This window comes from Gouania willdenowi, chromosome 7, assembly GCF_900634775.1.
Source record: "Gouania willdenowi chromosome 7, fGouWil2.1, whole genome shotgun sequence".
Taxonomy (NCBI): domain Eukaryota; kingdom Metazoa; phylum Chordata; class Actinopteri; order Blenniiformes; family Gobiesocidae; genus Gouania; species Gouania willdenowi.
In genome coordinates this window covers 20,122,779-20,148,609 of record NC_041050.1, presented here as the reverse complement: position 1 = coordinate 20,148,609, position 25,831 = coordinate 20,122,779, and the positions used below count along the sequence as shown (strand labels likewise).

The 25,831-nt window shown below is 43.3% G+C and overlaps 1 protein-coding gene across 3 annotated transcripts in view; it reads right to left on the bottom strand.

Moving 5' to 3' along the window:
• The window catches only part of clcn6 (chloride channel 6), a 45,741-nt gene that overhangs the window by 19,037 nt on the left and 873 nt on the right, over positions 1 to 25,831 (bottom strand). For all 3 annotated transcript variants that reach the window (XM_028453120.1, XM_028453121.1, XM_028453122.1), the window contains exons 2-14: positions 22,192 to 22,251; positions 22,037 to 22,102; positions 19,807 to 19,872; positions 19,660 to 19,726; positions 18,863 to 18,969; positions 18,538 to 18,664; positions 8,618 to 8,685; positions 7,683 to 7,741; positions 7,468 to 7,600; positions 1,388 to 1,501; positions 801 to 967; positions 568 to 679; positions 130 to 259 (exon numbers count right to left, since the gene is read on the bottom strand). In XM_028453120.1, coding sequence (XP_028308921.1) covers positions 130 to 259; positions 568 to 679; positions 801 to 967; positions 1,388 to 1,501; positions 7,468 to 7,600; positions 7,683 to 7,741; positions 8,618 to 8,685; positions 18,538 to 18,664; positions 18,863 to 18,969; positions 19,660 to 19,726; positions 19,807 to 19,872; positions 22,037 to 22,102; positions 22,192 to 22,251 — 1,276 coding nt within the window. The remainder of the gene's footprint in view (positions 1 to 129; positions 260 to 567; positions 680 to 800; positions 968 to 1,387; positions 1,502 to 7,467; positions 7,601 to 7,682; positions 7,742 to 8,617; positions 8,686 to 18,537; positions 18,665 to 18,862; positions 18,970 to 19,659; positions 19,727 to 19,806; positions 19,873 to 22,036; positions 22,103 to 22,191; positions 22,252 to 25,831) is intronic.

The window sequence follows — 25,831 nt, the reverse complement described above, 5'->3', positions numbered from 1 at the left end:
GAATAACTAATTCCGAATTAAAAAAACATCATGAAACCGTGGCCACTGTAGCAAAGCATTATTGTGGGGGGACTGACTTATAAGGCAATTAACATGCAAACTGCATTAGAAGAATTGTGTTTATCTTACCCTGCTGATGGAAGAGCTGATGGATGGCAGATTCCTGAGGGTTGAAAAATAATGTAGCCATGTCATTGTAGGTCTTGTTGGGGCAAAAGAAGTAGCGAGTGGTTGAGTTTATGTCCTCACGGTTGGGTGCCTGGAAAAAAATAGGTACATAATTATACTATAGCAACACATTAAGCTAGTAATTATTTTATCAACCACTTAAGTTTTTATTTGCTGAGTGACACCGCACCCGGCACTGTAATGTAAGGTAAATTAGATAACTGAATCCTTGCCATTGTAAATATTTGGAAAGCAGCCCCAAGCATGTATACTTAAGTAGTTATATTACTGCATACTAATAGAAAAGCAATTTCCATTCATGAAAATCAAAACTTTTTAGATCTAATTACAACACCTGACACACTAAAAAAATTTAAAATCTGAATAAGGAAATATCACCGTGCTGTTAGAAACTGAGGATGGCGAAAGGTCACGACATTCACCCAACAGCAATGAAGCTGCAAATATCACCACTGAGGTCACTAGAGTTATCAGCAAACTCTCCACAACTCTGCAAGAGAATACAGATTACACTATCAATGAAAAGAATGATTTTTTTTCTAAATTGTTTTAAACTGGTTGTAAAGAAAATATCTGTTTAACATGGGTGAGTCTCCCTATGAACATCTCACCTGATAAACTTGGCTTTTGGATGAATGTGCTTAATGCGGTACTTGGTCAAGCTCTTGTTTATGCAGTTGAAGAGAGCTCCAAGCAGACCACAAACAACCCCCATCAAGACAAAGAAGACTAGATCCACTGCTGTCCACAAATGGCAGTTCTTATCTCCATCTACACACTGAGGAGCAAAATGTATCACAGTGAAGTGAATCTATACATTACTGTGCATGAAGAGTAAAAACTTAAAGCCATCATACATCAACAACCAAAACCTCAAAACAAAATTCAATAGCAACAGTGAAATAAGCTGTTTGCAATTGGAAGAGAAGACTTGTTAAAAATGTCTTGGGTGAAACACACATACAAATGCCAGTACATGCTCTGCTGCTCATCCCACAAATGCATGTTGCTTACAACTGTGGCAACTTTTAAAAGGAAAATAAACAAGCTTTCCAATAGTATAAGATTACTTATTACTACAAAAACATAATCTGCAAAAAAACATTTTTCTTAAGTTTGTGTGCTAGGCTTGGATACACAGTTATGAAAGACACAATGTAATTTGTTCTAAATCACTTCTAAAATAAATGAACTTTACTTTGAACTCGCCAAAGTTGAGCAGACCAGGCAGCTGAAGAAAGCCCCACTTGTTAAAGTTGATCCCTGAACGGAAGAAGTTAAGGGTGAAGGTGGCCGACATAGAGCAGAACAGCTGGAAGAGAACAGTAAACAGTGGATTTATTCTCAGAAGGTAGTCACATTACAAAGACAAAATTGGAATAATATGACATGGCAGTATCTAAAGCTGGTTATAGATAATACAATTGTAGGACACTCAACACCCATTCCTTTCATTTATTATGAAGGGTGGGACGATACAATGCACATTATATGTTTCAGGTGATCAATATAAGATATTTTTGAAAAAGAGAAAAAAAACGTTTTGTTTTTTTCCTTCATTATTTTTATTAATCATATTTATTACAGTTTTCACTTCACACTGAATAAGATTTTCAAGTTTCAAACTGTATTAAAAACACCCCAGAGAGAAAAAGCACCACCAACCACCCAGGCAAGGTCTCCTTCCAAACCACAGACCAACCTGTACTTTCATCCAAACGTCGCCAGCACACCCCCCCATGACTGTTGACACAGATATCCCAGAGGGCCAGGCACAGAGGCCCGCACCCCATCCCGGCAGGATACCCAAGGGGGCCGGCAGGCCTAGCCAGTGGACCAGTCCCACCCAATGGCAAAACAGCAAGGGCATAGAGCACAGGCCGCACCCTCACATGCCAGCCCATTCCAGCCGCTAGACACCAGTCCAAAGCAGCCACCAGATCTGTCCAGCCTCCCAAGCAATGAAAACATATATCTTCTGACCTTCCCGTGAATGTATCTGGCTTAACAAGCAGAGCAAAGGGGGCAATGGAGAAAGAGGAACCATAAATCCCCTTGCTCGGGAGAGATCCTCCTTGCAGAACCATCTCAGTGACAGAGCTCACCTGTGCAACCAGGTCAGCTGAAAATGTCACCTGGCATGCAGCTAGACAGCTGCTGGATAAAATGCACCATCTCCTGGAACTGGTTCTCTTGACGAGTCAAGCAGTGCTGCTGCTTAGCTAATGTGTGTCGGAGCACATCTGTGTCCGCTGAGTCCATTCTTGGCAAGATTGTACTGTCACACAGGGAGGCAGAGAACCCAAAAGCAGACAAGGAGTAAGAGAGTTAATTTCCTTTAATGGATAGCCAGATGTTCGCTACACAGGAGTCAAACAAGCACAGGCAGGCACAGGAAAGCAGATAGGTTTGTTATCCAAAAAAGGTTCAGATGTCAGACACATTCGTGCAATCTTTCAATGCTGTCCAGAACAGGAGGCAGGTTCGTAAATCCAGGAAGCAGCAGGGTCAGACACAAGGAGGCAATCCATAATAAATACTTGAAAGTATGCACACTGAGAAACGTGACAATCTCAAACAGATGAGAAGGAGAGGCTGGGTTAAATACTAAGGAGAAGAGCAGAGGCACAGGTGTGAAGCACAACTGTTAGAAACCTTGGGGTTCTATTTGATCAGGATTTATCCTTCAACTTTCACATAAAACAAACTTCAAGAACTGCCTTCTTTCATCTCTGTAACATTGCTAAAATCAGATCTATCCTGTCTCAGAGCGACGCCGAAAAGCTAGTCCATGCTTTTGTTACCTCTCGACTGGATTATTGTAATTCTCTTTTAGTAGGCTGCCCGAGCACGTCGCTTAAGACACTTCAGCTGGTTCAAAATGCTGCAGCACGTGTACTGACTAAAACTAGGAGAAGAGATCACATTACTCCTGTATTAGCCTCTCTGCATTGGCTTCCCATAAAATATAGAATAGAATTCAAGATTCTTCTTCTCACTTATAAAGCCCTAAATGGACAGGCACCAGTCTATCTCAAGGAGCTTGTAGTGCCATACAATCCCCCCAGAACACTACGCTCTCAAAATGCTGGCCTACTTGTTGTTCCATTTGTCTCTAAAAGTAGTATAGGAGGAAGAGCTTTCAGTTATCAGGCCCCACTTCTCTGGAGCCATCTACCAACCACGGTTCGGGGGGCAGACACCCTCTCGACCTTTAAGGTTAGGCTCAAAACATTCCTCTTTGGTAAAGCTTTTAGTTAGGAACCAGCTCATAGCTCATAGTTAAGATGCAATAGGCATAGACTGCCGGGGGGGTCTGGCATGCTCGGTTGAAGAGAGGTTGGAGAGGGTGTTAAGAGAGAGGTCATTTAGGTTAGAGAGGGACCGGAGAGGGTCCCATTCCTCTCTCAAACACTCCCTCTATGTCTGCTTCTTCCCTTGTGTGTTTGCTCCTGTACTCCTTCTGGCTTTTGTCTTGCAGGTCCATGGGATCCTTAGTGTGGAGTTACAGAGTCTCAACAACTCTGTCTCCACCCTTTCCTCTGCACACACCCAACACAGCATAACGTGGATGGCTGTTCATCATAGGAATGGGATCCACACAAGGTTCCTGCTGCTTAACAGAAGGTTTTCCTTGCCGCCATGATGAATTCATGTTGGGTGTGGGATACATATGTATGTGTATATATGTATATATGCATATGTGTGTATCCTTAAGACTGCTCTACTGTAAAGTGTCTTGAGATACCATTGGTTATGATTTGGCGCTATACAAATAAAAGATTGATTGATTGATTGATTGATTGATTGATTGTGAGTAATTACACACAGAAGAAACTAGTGAGGCTGATGAGCTTTGGTGCAACAGGAGGTGAGGGGCTTAATGTGCTCAGTCAGGAGGTATGACAATTCTGCCTTCTTGGAAGAAGTCCTGGAGATGAGTGACTCCACTCTCTTGCAGTGTCCTGAAATGGAGAGGTATTTTTCTATTTCCAAATGCGAGGTTGTGCAAAGTTGTTGACAAGATGTTTGGTTTCAATGTGACGTTTGTAATGTCCACCACGCAGTTGAGGTGGAGGCAATAAGTGGATTTTAAAAGCAGTTGCGACGTTTGAGTAAATAAAGCTGCATTAATGAAGAGTAACTCTCGTGGAAATGTATATAACAAATGTGCACTTTTTTATATATAAAAAAAACACATTAAAAGGACTTAAAAACAATTTTACACCTTAAGGCATAAAATATGGAGAGCCATCATTTTGGTCAGGATATGTTGTATTATTGTTGAATCGGCACGGACTGTCGCTTAAAAATAATGGTGCACTGTTAGAGGTAGAGGCGTAACAGGTCTGTTAACATTGTGGGAAGTGTAGTTTTTTTGTTGTTATGGTTCCGTGTGTGTTCTCGTAAGCTTTCCCTCAGTAATAAAAGTGCAGCATCCAAGTTGTATGTTACGAGATGATTAAACATCACTTTTCTCAGCAACTACCTGCTTCTTGTATGCCTGCAGAGATACAACAGAGCTGTTGCAGCTGAGAAGAAGAAACTTGAACTCAGTAATTTACCAGGCCTCCCAACCACGGTTCGAAGATAACCTGATAGATGGTAACATGAGGCAACAGAGTTCAGTTGGCCTACAGCGTGTCGGAAGGGCAAAAATATGGCTAGCAACTGCAATGAAAGCTGTGTGAAAAAATATATGTTCATTGACGGGACGATTTGCCACTACCTCCAAGGATCAGCACCCTAAAAAACAGGTAAATTCTCCTGACAGAGTTCATCATCTCGCCACAAGGAAATAAGAGGGAACAATCTGGTGGGGATTAGTGGCATAAGAGCCGCCCATAAAATCCCATGTAAGCAGAAGCGTAGTAGTGATCTGAACAAGTACGTTTACAAGATGCATTGAAGGACTTTCTGTAAAATAATTTAAGCCCATTAGCTCAGCCAACAGATCCCTCTAATAGCAACTTGGTTTGAAACAAATTTTGCCGGAACGGAAACATTTTAAGTGTGTATCCCGTACCGATATTATGAAGCCAACGTCTGGCTAACTCTGACTTAGTGTCGTTATTTGGCTTTGAGACACAAAATAAATGTATCTGCTGGGTTTTCTGTTGTTGTTATAGCAACCATTGGCTTTACACTCCGCCATTGTTCAGAAACGTGGCTGGACGATGATAGAGTAGTGTCAGCTCTGCGTCACACTGCAGCTCAGCGAATTGTCATTCAGCCTGTACGATGGTACGTCACAGCCAGGCGAGATGGCTATTTACTATACACCATTATTTGATCACGCCCAGAATCTGCCACATCAGACCCACTGTTAGATTCCCACTCTATGGATCCTTCCGCCCAGACTCTGCAAACGCAATCGGCCTCCAAGAGAGACGAGCGAATGTCCTCTCTTCACTGGGACATTGAGGTATTCCATCCATCAATTTATTTTCTGGCCCGCTTGTTCCTTTTTTCACGGTCCTGGGGACATTGAGGTATTCTGGATCATAAATTCCAAATAGGCCATAATCTTATCCTACAAGGCTCACATATGAGGCACATACACTTCTTCTTTCGTATATCAGCAGATGACCACCTCAGTGTCATGTAGCCACGCCCTCGTCTCTGGTCTTAAGTGGAAAAGGCCGGCTTCTGAGGGCGGGCTGTATAGGGGGCAGCAAGTGAGTTTGGCAGTCTGCTTAGGCTCACCACACTTGCATGCCGCACTGTCTGAAAGGCCCCACTTCTTCAAAGATGACTTTAAGCGTCCGACGCCAGTGCCCAGGCGGTTCAGCGAGGTCCCTAGGTGGCATGGCAGGTCTTCTTTTACACTGCCTCCTGGGTCCTGGATGTGTTGTTGGATGCAAGAGGGCCCAGCTGTCTCCCACGACTGTTTCCAGGATCCTGTCAGCCAGGTGTCTCTGGACAGGTCCTCAGGGATCAACTGTAGCATCTCTTGTACAGCCTTGTTGAAGGGATGGCGAGACTTCAGCCTGCATGGTGGTGCCGGTGTTAGTGTGGCTTTGTGCAGGATGTGCCAGTCGTACTTTTGGGCTTTTCTTGCCAGGGAGAGGGTAGCTGCATCCTGTCGGAGACTGGCTGGGGCAATTCCTGCCAGTACTGGCAGGTAGGACACAGGGGTGGGTTTCACACAACCAGTTACTATCCGGAGGGCACTGTTGATGACAGTATCTACCTTGTTTACATGTGGACTTCTGCTCCAGGCGGGGGCACAGTATTCTGCTATGGATAGGACCAGGGCTTTCATGGATATGCGTAGGGTCTGGGTTGAAGCTCCCCAAGTCGAACCTGCCAGGCGGCGGATGAGTGAGACCTTTGCTGTTGTTTTGGTCTTCACTTCATCCAGGTGCACATACACACTAACCACACAATAGAGACTTACACACACACATCCAGACCTCTCTTAATTTTCCATATTTAATTTTTTCTCTCCGTCATTAAGCTGTTTTCACTTATTCTATTTTACTCAAGTTAATCAGCATTAGTTAGTGAGCATAATCAGCATAGTGCTCTGATAGTTGTTATTTGTGTATAATTTAAGTTTTTTATAATAAATGGTTAAACTGATTTTTTTGTCTGATTAATGTTCTCAATATTGTCTGTAAGCTATCAAAGAGTAGACAGTTGGAAAATAATTCACACCCTGAGCTATTTGGTGTTCATAACAGCAATTTCTTTAGAATTATTATTCTTTTTAAATTATGGCACCCAAGGTTTTATTATCATAATGAATTGAATTCATTTACTCCTAAATCCACAACCAAACAATGGAGTTTTTAATACCATGACAAACATAATTTTGCTGAATCTACTGCAGTATAACAAAACTGTCAATTTACAAAAAAGACTAAAATGAGACTCAGAGACAAAAACTAAAACTGATTTCCACTAACTAGATTTTATCTGAAAAGAAAGACTTTTTAACTAAATCCACAAAGAGTAAAACAAACTTAAACATTCTTGTCAAAATGAACACTGGCCTAAGGTCCAGTGAGTTAATACAGAAGACTTTCAGATTAAATACACATTTAGTACTGATATTATGTTGCAGATTTAAACGCCTATAATTGACATGGACCTATTCTACCACCATATACTGTCACTGATGTAGTATTGCAATGTCTTCTACAAAATGAAAACAATCAAACAACATGTGTAGGAAAGGTAAGAAACTATTTCCGTTTTCTTATCTAAAAATGAAAAAAATCATATAAAGTGTGTTATTGAATTTGAGAAAAATTGGAGCATAATGTAATTTACCACTTTCCAAGTCAGGGCCTGGTTCCAGAAAGAGGAACCCTCCTCCAGACTGAAGAGGGTTCCACCTATTGGAGCACCAAAGGCAGCAGCCACTCCTGCAGCTGCCCCAGCAGACACAAAGTCTCGTTTATCTCTGAAACATGAATGAAAACAACAACCTATATATTACATGGCCAATACTATTATTAAAAGTTTTGCTACTATTAGCACAGTACCTGTCACTGCGGAAATATGGGAAATCAAATTTGATCTTCTTGAAAGTGATGCTCTGAAACTGAGAGTTGGGAAAAATTCTTATAAGCTTAGTAGACATAACACAAATTGTGATATCTGCATTGTGTATTAATGAGCAAACTTGTTTTTTTGGTTTTTTTTACATTTAGGTTTCAACCTTTTGATATCAAGAGGAAATGCTTTATATTAATCTAGCAATAAATATATTTGTAAGTGCACACTGCAAATTGCATTCTCATTAAAGCTGCAGTACATGAAATTGGTTAAACTGGAATGGAAACAACCATGGCCCTCCTTCCCCGTTTTGAATCCAACAACATCATAGGTACTGTCCGAGTATGTTAGGGCTTTGAGACCGTCACTTCTCTTTGTCGTTCTTTTTTTTTTGGCTTGCTTTCCCGTGTAAGCTGCTGTGCCTAACTAGACACCGCAATGTGGACTTTTCCTGCAGAAACACCTGCCATTGGACCTTCACTACCGATAGGACATGAACACGCATCAACTTTTGTCAAGCAGCCAATAGTAATGGCCAAGTTACTTTGTCTGTTAAAAGATCTCTGATTGGCTAAAAAAAAAAAAAAAAAAAAGAGCATTACGCTCCTTGATTTCTTAAGTCTACATACAGAGCAAAGAGAAGGTGCAGAGGTCCAGTGTCCTCTCAAAACACTTTGAATTAATATTTGCTGAAAGCTTATTATAGAATTTTGACCAATTGACGCAAAAAAACATACACACTGCAGCTTTAGGATAGCAGGTTTTACCAAAACAATATTACATTAAATCAAGATGACTCAAACATGCATGTCAACACTCTCAATGAACTCTGACTTTAGCCTTACATGGTGTTAAGCCATTATGTTTAATTTTGAAAATACAGTTCAACACGTGCTAAGCAGTCAGTCCTAGAGTAATGTACCTGTGGAAGTCCAGCTCCTACGATAGCGCCGCTGTGAATCATTGGCCCTTCTTTTCCCACAAACAGACCTGAGCAAAAAGGCAGAAGCACTGATTACTATACTTGCTTGTTGATCCTGGTTTATCACTAGCACATAAGAACATACCTTTTTTTCTTAGAATTTTAAGGAAAGCAAACAAACTCACCTCAGTCCAATACAACAGACAGAGGTTTTAACATTGGGGGAATTTAAATAAACAAGGAATACACAAAGCTCTGCCACCAAAGTTAGTATACTACAATGTCATGAAAGTTTTGACTAACTAAATATGCAAGGTCCTCCACTTATCAGACTCTCAGTCTATACACCCAAACGTACTCGGCCGTAACTCACTACTTAATGCAGAGGTTGTCAAGATGACCTACTGGAATTCAAACAGAATAAAAAGTGATGATTGTCTTTAGATGTGTTACAGTGCCAGACTGGCTGGTCCCATTAATTAAAAAAATAAACAAAAAACAGAACACATCTGGTGGGCTTTTAAACAATCACATACCACGGTATGCATACAAAAATCTCCTGAGAACCAACGATAGGCAACACAATTCTCAGAGTTCTCTCACTGAAACACCACAAGGATTGAAAATAGAGACTCCTGGTCTGATGAGTCTCAATTGCTGCTGCCGTTTTCAGATTGGAAGGTCAGATGATTTTTTCCTTATATTTGAAGATATGATGTTGAATTAAACTGTAATAGACCCAGAGGGTAGATATATTATTATCAAAGTAGTAATCTATAACAAATGTTTCACAATTCTAAATATATATGCCCCCAATAATGATGACCCTGATTTTTTCCATAGAATTTTCTCAGAGCTTTCAGACCTTTCTGCAGACTCATCTTTAATCATCGGAGGTGACTTCAATCTGGTGCTCAACACATCATTGGACAGATCTAGTAAGTGCTCAAATACAAAACCATCTCGATCCGCTAAAGTATTAATGGATTACATGGAAGATCTTGGAATAGGAGATGTATGGAGACTGAATAACCCAACTAAAAAAGAATATACCTTCTTCTCCCCCGTGCATAAATCCTTCTCCCGAATTGACTTTTTTCTTTCAAATAATTCCATCGTACATAAGATGTCCTCTAAAATACATCCTATAATTATTAGCGATCATGCCCCAATATCCCTCTCCCTGCAGTGTGACTCTAATCAGAAAGTATCCTCTCTATGGCGCTTTAACACCTCATTACTTAATGACAGTGAATTTGAAAAAATTATAAGAAAAGAATGGGAGGACTTTCTATTGACAAACGACTCCCCGGAAATATCACCGTCCTTACTCTGGGAAACTGGCAAGGCTGTCATTAGAGGGAAGATTATATCATACTCTTCTTTTAAGAAAAAACAGGAACAGATAACAGAAAAAACAACTGAAGAAAAGATCAAAAAACTTACGGAAGAATACGCAGCTAACCCATCTGAACTATTATGGGAAAAACTCCAAAATACAAAACTTAATCTGGATATCATCTTATCTAAAAAAACCGACTTCATTTTGCAACAATTAAGATACAAAAACTTTGACTACAATAATAAATCAGGCAAATATTTAGCAAATCAGCTCAAACACAATAAAGAAAATTCCTTTATAGCAGCAATTTCTGATAATGCAGGTCAAACTTTAAACCTACCTCAGGACATTAATAACATTTTTCATGATTATTATCAAAACTTATACTCATCAAATTTAAACCCTGACCCGGAAGATATTAAAACCTTTCTTAATAAACTAAACCTACCACAGCTCACTATAGATCAGAAAACCACCTTAGACTCACCATTAACCTTACAAGAATTACAAAATGCTTTAGACAGCATGTCAACAGGCAAAGCACCAGGTCCAGATGGGTTCCCTGCTGAATTCCTAAAACATTTCTGGTCAATGCTGGCTCCACTATTTTTCAGAGTAGTAACAGAGATCAAAAATAAAGGGCATGTAAGAGGTCACATGAATACAGCGAACATTAAATTGTTACTTAAACCAGACAAAAACCCCATATTACCCTCAAGCTATCGTCCCATCTCACTTATTAACACAGACTTAAAAATTATTTCCAAAGCACTCACATCCAGGTTAGAGAAAGTAGTACAGTCAATTATACACCAAGACCAGACAGGATTTATTAAAAATAGACACTCCACAGACAATGTGAGAAGACTGTTTAATGTGATCAACATGGCACAGAACTCTAAAAAGAAAAAAATAATCTTGTCACTCGATGCAGAAAAAGCATTTGATAGAGTCAACTGGTCGTTCCTCCTAGCTGTCCTTGGCAAATTTGGCTTCGGAGAATCATTCATCCAATGGATCTCCACCCTGTACAATAAACCTAAGGCTTCAGTAACCACAAACAAAATAACATCCCAAAGCTTCACACTGCAGAGGGGAACCAGACAAGGCTGCCCACTCTCACCTTTGCTTTTTGCAATATTCGTTGAACCTCTCGCAGCATCTGTACGTCAGAACTCTGTTATTAAAGGAATCCACTCATCCATCTCAGAACACAAAATTAATCTTTACGCGGATGACATCTTACTCTATTTGGAAGAACCACAATCCTCTTTGGAGGAAGTATTTAATCTAATAAACAGCTTCTCTAAATTATCAGACTATTCCATTAACTGGACAAAATCATCAATCCTCCCTTTGACAAAAAATTCATGGAATCCTGCAAACCAAAATCCACAACACCCCTCCACCACAAATACAATTAGATATCTAGGCTTAAATATATCACCAAACTTAAATGAATTAATTAAACTAAATCATGATCCGATGTTGGACAAAGTCACAGAAGATCTGCGGAGATGGAACAATCTCCCCATCTCACTACTTGGCAGGATAGCCTCAGTTAAAATGAAAATCTTACCTAAAATAAACTACCTGTTCTCAATGATATCACTAAAACCACCAAAACAATGGTTTCAAAGATTAGACTCTGCAACTACAAAATTCTATGCTAGAAATAAAAAACCTAAAATAAGCCTTTCAACCCTTCAAAAAAACAAAGACGAGGGTGGTTTAGAAGCCCCTAATTTCATGCATTATTACTTAGCAAACCAAATATTATATTTAACAGAATGGCTAAAACCAAAAGATTACTACAACACCTGGTTAGAAATAGAACAGTTAGACTGCAAACACATTAAACTCTCTGATCTCCCTTTTATCACTGCGACCCTCAAACATCACAACTGCTTTAAAAACCCACTAATTGCCTCCACACTGACTGCATGGTGGAAAGCCCTGGACATCACAAATGTTCAATTAAAAAGTAGTATACTGTCTCCAATCTGGCACAACCCCGACTTTAAAAATAAAAAAACACCACTTTATTTGAAGATATGGGAAGAGAGTGGAATCACTCATCTCCAAGACCTCTTTGAAAATGACAAGCTTAGGACATATAATAATCTAACCCAAGCTTTCGGTATAAATAAATGTAACTTTCTACAGTACTTACAAGTAACAGAAACAATAAAGAAAACTACTCCACTAGACTTAACTACTTTACAACCTCCAGAACTGGCTATATATATGAAAAAAATCTCAACAAAATCAAAAAAACTCTCAAAAATATACAGAGCTCTCTCGATCACCAACTGTAATTACTTACCAATCGCTAAGTGGGAGGCCGAACTCTCAATCACCCCGAGCATTGATTTCTGGACAGAAATTTGTCGTAATACTTTTAAGATGACGAAAAACACAAATCTTCAGCTAATTCAATACAAGGTCCTCCACAGATCCCACATTACCCAACAGAAAATGCATAAAATGGGCTTCTCCCCAACAGACATCTGCTCTCAGTGCACCCAGAATACAGCGGATTCCTATTTACATGCCTTATGGCTTTGCTCCCCAGTGCAACACTTTTGGATTCTAATTACTGAAAAACTGTCCTCCATTTTGGACTGCAGAATTCCTTTATCTCTAAATCTTTGTCTGATAGGAGACCTGACAATGCTTCAACTTCCCGCAAACCGATCACAATCAATCCTTGCGGCACTAGCCATAGCAAAAAAAACAATATTACTAAATTGGAAAGACAAAAAATCCTTAAACATAAACCAATGGCAAAATCTCCTCACAGAATTTATCTCCATGGAAAAGATGTCTGCTCTCAGAAAACAAAAAAAAATAATGTGCTTTGAGGAGCGTTGGACTCCTTTTTTAATTGCATTAAATCTAAATTTTTAAAGCCTCATGATCTAGCCTGCAAGCGACTGCCAGCACCACTTTTTACTAACGCACTAGTCCAACTGTAGGCCTGGGCCGCCCTTGGGCCTCTGGGGTAGTCCTGGCCGGGTTGGCTGGGGAGGGTTGCCGGGGTGCCTGGCTGCCTCGGCGCGGGTGTGCATTCCTTCTGGGTGTTCACAGGGTCCCAGGGCTGTTCGATTTGGCGCTGTTGCCCCTTGCATGCGCATCTGGTTGGCCTCTGGGGCTGGGGCCCTGCGTGCTCCTCTGCCGCTCCTTCCCCTTGCTCCCTGTCCCCCTGTCTCGTCCTCCCCCCCCTCCTCCTTTGCTCTTGCGCCCGCCATCCGGTTGGGCTGGGTTTGGGGGGCTCCCGTTTGCCTGGGGGCTGTTGCTCCCGCCTGGGGGGCGGGCGGTGCCGTGCCGGATGGGTTGGCTGGGGGGTGGTCCCGTTGGGGGGCCTGGGGTGGTGGGGTCCGTGGCTCCGGTCCGGGGGGATCCGGGGTGTGGGCGGCTTTGGGGGTGGCTGCTGCCCGGGGTCGGCGATTGCCTCCTGGGTTGCTGGGTGGCGGGGTGTGGCCGTGGGTTGCTCCGTCGGCCCTTGCGGGTCCTCGGCTTGGCTCCCTGGGGCGCGCCTTCGCCAGGGATGTCGCTTGCGTGACGGGCCGGGCGGGGCCCCCCTCCGGTGTGGCCAGTACGGCTGAGGGTGTGGGGTGGGGGGTGCTATGGGGCCTCCCCGGGGGTCGTGTTGGGTGGGTGTGCGGGGGCGCGGCGCGTGGCTCTTGGCCTGGTGGATCCGCGTCGTGATTGGCTGGTCTGCTGGCTGGGCGCACCGGGCGCCGTGGGCGCCATTCCGGGGCGGGGGTGTCCCGGGGGTGGATCCGTGGTCTGGGTGTCCGGGGGCGTGCTCTCCTGTCATCTGCCCGGGGACCGGCCGCGGCTCGTGGCGGCGCTGCGCAGCCTTGGGTGGGGCGGGGCTGGTGGCCTGGGGCCCGCTGTCGTCCGGGGTGCGCTGGCGTCGGGGGGGTGTCTCGTGCCGGTGCGTGGGTCGTCGGGGGTCCCCTCCGTGGGGGGGGGGGGCTCTTCTGGCGCCGTTGGTGTGGGATGGCGGCACCGGGCTGGGGGTGCTTCGGTACTCGGGCTTGCCGGTCCGTGGCTGGCGGGGTGGCCCTGCTTGGCGGTGGATGGTGTCCTCTTTCGTCGGGGGGGCCGGGGCCGCCTTCCGGTGGAGGGTGTTGTTTCGTGGCGCCGGGTGGGCCTGTGCTGGCCCTGGTGCGGGCGCGGGCCTCCCCCCTGCTCGGCCGCTCTCCTTGGCGGCGGGGGGGCGTCGCTCTGGGCCGGCGTGCGGCGGGGGTCGCTCCCTGGGGCACCGGGGGACGGGGTTGGTGCCTGGCTGCGCCCGGGGGTGGGGGGTGCCGCTGTGCTCCGCGGGGCCGTCGCAGTCTGGGGGGTGCCGTGGGGGGGGTCTCCGGCTTTGCTGCTCCGGGGCCCACAGTGCCGCTTGCCCGTCTGCACCATCTACCATCTCGCGTGGCCCGCCACGCGGACGGGCCCGGCTCGCACCGGACAGTCCTCCTACATGTACACTTCACCTCACTCCCAGCTGGTCTGGCCTATTCACAATATGCACCACACACCCATACCCAACCCTTGGGGGGCTGGATGGTGGGACTGGGGGTGGAGGGGGCCGCCACCTGTGTCACTATGTAGTGGCGTGGGGGCGGCACTCCCACCTCTAGTTACCCTACTAATCCCTCCAATTTTAATCACACCTCAACATGCCACCCCCCGGAGGGTGTACCCTCACTTACACCCTCCGGCCTATTACACCACATACACGTATATCCACAGAGGTAGGATGGGGAGCACCGCTCCCCTCCATCCCCCTTCTTTTAATTACACCCCATACATTCACTGAACACACACACTCACACAGGGGATAGGGAAGTGCCTCTCCATTGGGGAATGGAGAGGCACCATAACAGGGTGGTGGGTTGGCTCACATATTTGGGCCTCTCCGGTGGGGGCCTGGCCCCTCTGTTGGTGGCTGGGCCACTACATAGAGTGAAAATACATCAGGATGGTGTGGTCGGGCGTGGCGGTGGGTCTCGGGGGGGCTTTGCTGGGGTCTCTCCTTGCGGGGTCTTTCCGGGCGGTGTCGGCCTGGTGGAGCGCGGGGACGCTTCCTCCCCTTGGGTGGGGCTTGGTGCTTGTTTCGTCGGCTGGTGGCCTTGGGGGCGGGCCCCGCGGTGTGCGGGCCTGGGGCGGCCTGCCTCGCCGGTTTGGGGGGTGGGTGTGCTGGGGGTGTGCTGGTGTCCTCACCGGGGTTGGGGCGGGGTTGCTAGGTGCCTCGGAGCGATGCTGTTTACTGGGGGGCGGCGCTAGCTGTTCCGGTGGTGGAGGTTGCTGTCGGCCGCCTGGTGGGTCTGTCCTGCCATCTGCGGACTGGTGGGTGGGTCCGGGGCATCTTTGGCTCGGGGCTGCGGTTCCGCACTTGATGTGTGCCTTTGGGGTGCCTCCGTCCCCGCGGTGGGGATCGCCGGTTGCTCGCGGGCCGGTGGGTGGCGCTGCTCCGTGGCTAGCGCTGCCCGGGGGGCGGCGGGCCCTGGGCTGCTGGCCTTGGGCTGTCCGGGGCTGTGCGGTCCTGCTGGGCTGTGGCCGGGTCCTGGGCGGGGGTGGGGGGTGCGTCCCGGGGGGCTTGGCCCGGGGACTTGCCCTTGCGGGGTCCTGGTCCCGGGGGGTGCTCCTGGGGCCCGGGGTGATTGGCTGGCTGGCCGGGCCGGTCCTGGCGGGGGTCTTTCGGGGCGGGTGCCGCGTGCCGCGCCCTTGCATACCTAGTGGTACGGCCCCTGCTTGGGCAGTGCCCCGTGAGGCAGGGTGCTGGGGATGCACAAGGCGGTCTGGCTTGGCCCTTGGAGGGGGCCCTGGCTTTTAAAAAAAAAATAAATAAAAAAATAAAAAAACTAAAGCCCGTTGCGCGGGCGACATCAACAATAGGTGATTTGGGGCGCCATGGGGGGCTAGGTTGGGGTGCCTGGGGGCCGGCGGGGAGACTCCCGGCGGCCCCCTGGTGCCTTATGCGGCTTGGGGTGTGGTCGTCCTCCCTGGGCGGGCTGCTCCTGGTGCTGCGTTCATTCCGGGTCCCTCTGGCCTGGGGTCGGGTCCCTGCTGGCTCTGGGCCCGGCGGCGGTTGCCCGCCGGCTGCCCGTTCGGCGTGGCTCTGGTCGTCTGCTGGGCGTGGGCTTCGGCTCCTCCGCTGGGGTCTCGGGCGGGGAGCTCTCTGGGCCCTCCCCTCGGGGGGTTGGGCGCGGGGGTGTGGGGGGGGTGGGGGGTCTGGGGGTTGGGGGTTGGATTGGTGGCGTGGTGCGCTGGGTCCTTGGCTCCTTGGGGCTTTCTCGGGTGTGTATGGGGGGGGCGATGGTTGCCTCTCGGTTTGGGATCTTGGGGGCGTTCGGGGGGCTGCCTGGCCGTGTGGTGGTCGCCGGGGGCCCCCGGGTTGCCCGCTCTTGCTGCTGGCCTGGCTGCTTCCGGGGCCCGGGGGCGACTCGTGGGTTTTGCAGTGGCGGTTCTTGGAAATACATTTGTCATGGATGCACTGGCCTTGGGCTGTGGGATAACACTCATACTGGGCTCAACCACAGACACGTTGTTCCCAAATACCTGTTTTATGGAACTTCCACTCACTTCTTCCTCTGCTCACAGCCACCACCATTATTCCTAAGCCGCACACTGGTCACCAAACTGGCTTGATAACTCAACAATAAGCACAATATACACAACCACAATTTCACATCGCATCACTTGAAATCTATCGACTACTCCCCACCCATTCCATTTCCTATCTTGTATTCCTCTTCCCTGTTAACTTCCCCACCCCTCTCCAACCCCTCACCTTGGTGTAACACTGCCCTCTCTTTTTTTACATCCTCCCTTTAATAAAGTATTTCTTACCCTTCCCTAGGGAGGGCTGGTGATGGTCACAATTATGCAATGAAATAAATAAATTTATTTAATTGCAATAACAAAATATGCATTGCTGTTAAAAGATTGCACTTCTTGTAGTGTTAACCTTCGACAGAATGTGCAGACAAGAGAAAAAAAAAAAAAAAAAAAAGAATTAAACTGTAATTGTTTCCTGGTCAATTCTACATTTTAGAGTGGAGAAAGATGTGTTTTGCTCAGTTGTACAGTGCATGGGTTAAATGGACCAGCTACATTGAGTACTGCGTCCAATGTCTGTATACATTTTAGATGTTGAAATTCCTCAAGAGTCCTTAAAAAATAACTTTCTGATGAATACATACACTACTGGTCAAAAGTTTTAGAACACCATAATTTTTCCAGTTATTTATTGCAAATGAAGTCGCGCAAGCCCAATGAATAGCTTGAAATGGTACAAAGGTAAGTACTGAACAGCCAGAGGTTAAAAAAAAGGTTTGGTTACCCAAAACTGAGACATAATGTACATTTCAGAATTATACAAATATGCCTTTTTAGGGAACACGAAGTGTGTTAACAATTTAAATCTGTTCTGCAATGACGGTTGAATCAGCCTTGAAAGCTGGTGCTACTCATTCCTACAGGTGTTCCAACTTTTCTGGGTTACTTAAAACCCCCGTCTGCATAAAAGCAGTGTTGGAACACTGTACTTTGATGAGTGAAAATTTTAGAATACATTTTGGTCTATAAATTGATTCCATGGTTTCTTTTTCAACTCAAATTGCATATTTGTTCTATGCTTTCATTTCAGAGTGCAATGACCCAAAAAACTGAATAATTTTCAGTAAAAAACTGGAAAAAGTGTAGTGTTTTAAAACTGTGTATGTATTTGGGTATTAGGTAGTGCTGTTGATTAATCCAAGTCCAACTTTGAACATTTTAGTAAAAGTATTTTAATTTTGCGTATTTTGTTATAAAATGTCAGAGTGACTGCTTTCTAAAGGTTAAAGCAGGCTATTACAATTGAATTTCGCTAGAGACAGCTTTTGTGACGAAATTTTGACCATTGTGTGTCACTGTCACTGTTGGACCCGCCCCTCCTATAAAAGCTGGGAGGAGGGAGGAGGGCGGAGGGATTCCTCCTATCACAGCCCTCAGTGAGCATTGATTGACAGCTCCATACTCGGCCACAGTAATGTTTGTGAGTCTGTTTCTATAAAGAGCAGATTCTGCTCTAATCAGAGGGTTCAGCAAACTATGCGTGTATGTACAGACATTGTGTGTGTATCCCCGTCTGTCTCTGCGTGTGCAAGGGCGTGCATGTACTTCTTGTCGCTCTGTGTGTCTTCCTGGTTTATGTGTGTGTGTAAGGTGGTGTTCCTGGATTCATGTCTGTTTGCCCGTGAGTGCTTACTGCTATATCGTCTGTAGGGCTGTGTGTGCGTGGGTGAGCTTCTCGTCGGGATTGTGTGTGCGCTTGTGATTGGCAGGTAGATGTCACTGCGAAGCACTGTGCGCTGCCTGATTGGGTGCGTCTTAGCTGCTCCAGGAGTAACTCCCTTAATCAAGGCATTTCTTAAATTTCCTCCATAGTAGCATGTCAGCAGAAACCTGGGGTTTAGTTACACTTAAAGAATGTTTGAGTTGTGCCTCTTTCTCTGGGGTCACATTGTCATTAGCCCTGCTTAAAACTGACATTAGATAAAATGATGGGGATGAAATTTGAACCTTTTACCTCCGGCCACACTGAAGAGGACTCCAGCCACTTTACAAAAAAAGGTCCGCAGCCGGACAATTCCAGGAATCTTTACACCATTTAGGTAACTTTTTATCTCTGGAATTCCTGATCCTGCAGCCACCGGCTGGAGGACAGACAGCAGACAGGAGACACAGCATGTTTAACGGTTGATAGATAACTGAAGGGCAGACAGTGCAGAAAGAAAGTACAGACCTAAAATATGTATCTCAGGAATGATACAATGATAATCAGACAAGACAAAGACTTGGACAATTGGAGACACTTATTTGACTAAAACAAAGAAGTTTGTGTGCATCCTTACCTCTATTAAGACAAAAATGCTTGCAATAAAGACAAACAATACATTGAATGCCAGGAGTTCCAGTAGAGATAAGAAGAGACAGCCTTTATCGCCGCACTTCTCTACAGCTTAAAACATTCAGTTAAGGTGGAAATACTCAAAGCTAGGTAACAGAGAAATCCTAAGATAATTTAAACATTTCAATCCTAATGCAATAAATAACAAACGTTTCCCCACTGTATACACATGTATTGCGAAATGTTATGAAGGGCCTGAATGAAGTGAATCAAATCATTTTCAGGTACAGGACAAGAGTTATGGAAAACTGTATGCTGTTTACATTGATCGCCGCTTTCCATTAAATAATGTGTGCCACAAACTGATTCCAGCATGCAATTACAATTTTCAACATCATCAACTCAAGGCCAAGAGCATACAGCTTAAGAAAAAACAAGAATAAGGTAATGATTTAGCTAGGACTTTTCTAGTCTGGCACATAGGAGTTCAAAGTGGTGGTTCCTGAGCTAAAATGAGTTTGTCATCCCTACTATACATTGTATATTGATAAACAGTATCTCAAACCAAGACATTTGCCACCTGTCACCTGTATACATGTTTAAAAGAATCCATATTTTCTATTAAACAAATGCAGACTAACATAAAAATGGTTCTTCTTAGAAAATTTAAAACATTTAAAATATTTAATTGAAATTTCAGGGTCAGAATAAAAGTTTGTTGAAGGAGCTTTTTGATACCATAATACTGCAATTATGATCTATTGCTGTCACAGAATATAGAAGAGCTTTTTCAAAGGATACAGTCACTGACGATTGAAAATTTGACTTTGGTGAGGAGGCGAACAAAGAAATCTACAAAAACGCCCAACTAAAAAAAAAAAACATTTAGTTAACAAGTAAACTAAGAAAGAATCATAATAATACAATTATTATTCAAAATTCACTTACCAGACCTACTGTGACCCCTATAGCAAATACGATCACCCACCGCACTGCTTCAAACTGTTTGGCTTTCTAGAAAACAAAAATCATTCTTAGTTGGTAGAGTTGACAAATAATAATCAACTTGAATCACAATCATCTTTTTCAAAGCCATGATAAAAAAGTTATTGATGAACAGTTGTATCATGTGTAGCGCCTTAGAAGAAAACTGGGAAGTTCAAATGAGGTAGTTGTGTTGCGTTTGCTGCGTTTGTTAACATAAAATACATCATGCTTCATCGTTTACATCAGAGCTCAACAATAAGTAGCCCTTGTGAATGTTTCAGCAAGGGTGGAAGTCTCTGAGAGCTTTTAGACCTAGGAGTCAGTGGCTACTGTTAACCGTTAGCTCTGAGGTTAGCTACAGGTTGGTGTAGCGTTTTGGGGCCCAGTTGCTACCCATAGTGTCATGACATGTTGGGATATCAAAAATAGGCTCGTAAGTTGATTAAAGATGTGCTGAGATCCTGAAACATGGTGGTCATCCTGTCAAGTCTTTTAAAACAAAAGACTACATTTAGAAGCACACAGCAAGAATGGCACACTGTAAACCACTGCTGAATGTGAGCCTGCAAGGAAATCTCAGAGAATTGGAGACCATGAGCTTTTCTCTTTTTCCAGTGGAGACGCAAAGAAGTCAGAAACAGTGCAATGTGCTACATTTGTCTATTTAAAACCATCAAAGTGTGTAACAATTATTTTTGAAGATGAGCAAAAGAACAAAATAAACATAGTGAAGCAAAAAAAAATAAATCTGAATATTGTGAGCCCAGGAAGAATGTGCTCTTGAGAAGACTATGTTTAAAGCACTGAACAATAGATGCCTACTTAACTGGCCAAAAGAATAGGGCAAAAAATATGTGAGTTTGGGGATCTATGTGACTCACTAATCAGGAATTTACAATAACTTTCAAAGGTCACTTGTCATGTAAGGCGTTCAATTTTGTTTTTTTTTTAAAAAAAAAAAAAAAAACTATATCACTGGTTAAAATGATTAACAATTCAGGAATCAGAAAGTATGTCACTGTTTGGTTATTTTTCCTAAGAAGCATACGAATGAAAATGGGTTTGTTTTATTATCAAATATTACCAAATGTATTGTTTTATTCAGTTTATATGTGTTGGTACAATGACCTCAACTCGGCCTCAACTTCTGATTCCCTAGGGTTTGAGCGCCTTATTAGCCCTAAACCTTTAGTGAATCTGCCCCTATGGCTACACACTTCCACTGCTCTGGAACAAAATATTTCAGGTATTGATCAGGGCGCACTTCAACAAATCAGTATCAAATCATTGACTCAGTAAACCCAGTGAAAGAGACAGGCTGCATTCAGTATATACTGCTCAGTAAGCCTACATCATAAGGTGGACATTATTTGTATTTTAGATATCCTATAAGTATTATTTCATAGGGCCCTACCCACTTTGTGTATAGCATCGCAACTGCTTCATGTTCCTGCTAAGGCTGTCAGTGTCGCCAAAAGTGTGAATGAATGAATGAATGAATGACTTTATCGGTCTGCAGCCTCTATCAGCTATAGGTAAGTCCTTCAGATGACAATCTATACCTTTCCTATTGGATGTCATTGACCCGCCCATTCTTGGGCGGGTCATTTTCCAAGAGAAATGATTGGTCAGGAGGTGGTGATTTTATACTCGCCCAGATGTTAGCCATGACAAAATATACTCCCTACCAGGTTAGCTGTTCAGCGCAAGTTACCATGGTGATTTACCCCAGTAAGAAGTTAACCAGCATCGTAGTACAGCACGCAAGGAATAAAACCCGGAAGTTAGCGCAATAACAGGAAATCCAGCTTCATAGTACAGGCCCTAAAGCCAAAATGTCAGGAAAACACTAATACTAATAATAATAATGAAATTCAAAGTTTCTGCAGACACAGTGGAGCCAATTGACACATATGAACTCCATAAAACAAACATTTCATACACTTATTTCTTTTTATTAACCATGCAAAAACTAGCAAAAGCAACAATACACAACATACATTACACACTCGCTGATAACTGATGGGTTCTCCATTTTATGAGTATTTACCGTGATTTATTGTTGACTTTTATAAACAAAATAACTTGCCATGTGACAAGTAAATCAGATGCCCTAATTGCCCTACATGACAAGTGACCTTTGAAGGTTTATGCAGAGTCCTGTTTACACTTATCAATTCATTGTTCTTACCTTGTTGTTTATACCTTCAAGTACCTCTACAAAGGGTTCACTGATGCAACGATCATAATCCAAACTCTAGGGAAGCCAAAGACACAAAGTCTCATTAAAAAATCCCAAACTTCCATCTGTAAGATCACCAACACTGAGTTTTGCAAGTCTCTCACCTCATAGTCTTTCCTTGGAAGTATTTCAACTTCCTCATCATGAATTTCCCCAAGGATGTTCTGAAAAATGATTTCAAAATAAAAAAAAAATGAAAATGCAAATATGAATGCAATCTTTATTAATAGGGGTGTGTATTGCCTGGCATCTGGCAATATGATTCATATCCCGATACATAGGTCATGATACGATACGATATATTCTGATATTAAAGAATAGGGCGATTATTGCGATTTTTTTTTTTTAATATATGACTTAAGAAACAACTAATCTGTATGTGTACACCTTCATGAGAACATTATGTATGAAATATATTTTATTGGCATATTTTACACTCAAAACATAGGCTTTAACATGCCATGTGCCAACAACTTAAAATAAAAAAATTACAATATGCCTGTGGCTTTTAAACCAACTTTGACTTTTGACTTAACTGAGGTTTATGCCTAGAACAACAAATAAATGCAGAACATTAGTACTTTCTTTTTAGATTTTATTGAAAAAACACAATCTGGTCAACATGCCCAGGTTTCAGCACACTTCTTTGTGCAGTTACAATTTCTCCTGCAGTAGAAAATACTTTCCTGGTTAAATAACTGTAAAAAAAAAAAAATGTTTTAATTAAAAAGAATCAATATGGATTTAGAATTGATCCAAGAATCGCGCGACGTAACATTGTGATATATCACAAAATAATGTTTTTTTTTTCAACACCCCTATTTATTATTATTATTAATAATAATAATAATAATAATAATAATAATAATAATAATAAAACCAACTTAAAAAAATAATGACAAAGTGAGAATTTTTTTTCAAACCACTTGAATTTTAGTGTGTGTTTTGGAATTTTGTTGAATCGCACTCAGGTAGCATTGTGGTATAGCGGTTACACTGGTAGCATTTCTGGCTCACAACATGAAAGACCTAGGTTTGAATTCCAGGACACCTTAGACCTGGGGGGTATTTCATCAGTATTCTTAAGGGAACCAGGTCTACACTTTAAACCTGGGGGTATTTCATCAAACCCAGCTCAAGGTTAAGTCCAGGTTTAACCTGAGTGTCCGACTCTGTTAAGCCGGGTTCTAACTGGACCAGCGGTTTCAGCAATGAGAAGACACCTTAATTACAATTGTAACACAGTGTGTGGCGCAAACCTGCTCCCGACCAGGTTTAAGCAGCAGACTTGGCTTAAGCTGCACTCTTAGTGATGCTTTAAAACACTCAACAAATATCCACAAAAGGAAAAAAACAGGCAAAAAGACTTCTGTTATACTTTTTTTTTAAAATATCACTTTAATACAATGTTTTAAACGGAAATTAAACAGAATATCATGGTAAATTATTAAATCTAATTTTAAATCGTATCCATATCCATTGCTTCCGTTTACCACTTGGTATAAATGTGTATTCACTAATCAGAGATTAATAATGAGAAAGCTCTGAATATACAGAGAGGGAGGGGTTGTTCAGGGACAGTCACAGGGCAGAGTGAAGGCTCCCCAATGACTAAAATACACTATCGCTTTTCGGGATGTGCGCGCTGCTCACCTGCACCAACAGCGGCTGCAGTGTTGGCTCCCTCTGTTCATTTGAATTTAATATTTAGTGCTGAGTTCAACAAACTCAAACGATCAGTGTGTGACTACATGCTTCAGTTGTTTTCTATGATACATTGACTAAATCAGCGATTCTCAACTGGTGGGTCGGGACCCAAAAGTGGGTCGCAGACCTGTACTGGGTGGGTCGTGGACAGCTGGTCAAAAATTAACAAATACTTAATGTCTCTCAAGTTGGACTTGTCTTTTATTTTGAAAGAACCTTTTCTTTTGACAAACATGCTCTAAAATGAATGTTTCAAGGAAAAATATATAGATTTGTTTAAAAAATATATATTATATATGTGTATATTTTCAACAGCTATTTTTGAAATACTGAATTTAATTGGTTGAATTCTAAAAAAAAAAAAAAAAAGGGTCATGATTTAATGACCATGGAAAAATGTGGGTCCTGTGGTGAGACCAGGACTAAATAACACCATCTTTAACCCTTTATTACTTTTAAAATGTTCAAACCGCAGAAACCTTTATTCTCACTGCTCAGTAACAGATGACGTCACGTCCTGTTGGTACCAAAAAAAGCTGCAGCGCATGCGCCGTCACTCTCTAATCATTAAATCTGTGATCGATCTTGTGGGTCTTATGAAGATGTGCACTTAAGCTAAACACTGTCAGCTGGCTTGGCTCAGCTGGGGAGCTCCAAGCTGAGAAGCGTTTGATAAAATGGGAAAAGCCAGCATGGTCACAAACGGCTTGGCTAAACCAGGTTTAAACTGTAGGCCTGGCTCTATTAATAGCACTTTGATGAAATAAACCCTGGTTTACCCATCAAACTCTTCTCAGCTTGAAGCTCCCCAGCTGAGCCAAGCCAGCTGACAGTGACAGGTCAAGATCGATCACAGATTTAATGATTAGAAACGTGATGACGCATGCGCTGCAGCTTTTACGCTGAATGAGCAGCCAATAGAAACCAATACTGAGACCAACAGTATGTGACATCATCGGTTACTGAACAGTGAGAATAAAGAACGAACACGTTTGAGAAGTTTCTGTGGTTTGAACATTTTAAAAGTAGTAAAGGGTTAAAGTTATTGTTATTTATACAATTAATTATAGAAAACAACTGAAGCATGTGATTGCAGACTGATTGTGTGAGTTTGATCAGTTTTTTTTAACACCTGTCAGTGTTTTAAAACACTGTGCACTGTGACAGACTTGAGACTTCAGTGCTTGATGAATAGCTTCTTGGAACTCAGCACTAAACATTAAATTCAAATGAACAGAGGGAGGAGCGGTGCTGTTTGATGCTGCTAATGTCACGTCCAACTCTGCAGCTGCTCCCAGTGAAGGTGAGCAGTGCAAGGGAAGTGTGCACACTGCCCACCTCCCGAAAAGTGATAGTGTTCATGGATTTTGTCATCGAGGAGCCTTAGTGCTCTGCCCTGTGACTGTCCCTGAACAGCCTTGACTTCTTTTTCCTTTTGTAGATTTATGTTGAGTATTTTAAAGGAAGTGTCTATTGATACAAAAAAGGATCAATAGCCCATGGGACTATGGGTACGTTCTCCGGACCTTTTCTACATAAGCATAATGTGCCTGTGTTTTCACCATGTCAGGATGGCCAAGTGGTCTAAGGCGCCTGACTGAAAAATTCTTCCTTCCGCTGCTGTGGGTTTGAATCTCTCTTTTGTCATATATATATTTTCATTTTAACATATTTAACACGGCAAATTCCACCTTCAAAAATACATATACAAAAAAAAGACACATTTTAGGGTATTTCCTGGGTTATGGTTATGGATAGGGTTAAAATAAAAGGGTTAGCGGGGTAGCTAAAAAATAAATCCGACTGACGTGGTGCACCTATCACGTGACCAAACCTGGCCAATGAGGGGCGCTGTCTATGAATAGACGGCATTTAAAATAGGTCGTGGCTATTGATACGGAAACGTATGAATAGTCTGCAAGTCTAGTCATACGTTTCCGTATCAATAGCCACGACCTTTTTTAAAACACCACATAATAACATCTTTCAAATTGATGACGTGGTTTCATACGAGTGCTGCTAAAACCTGGTGGGAGT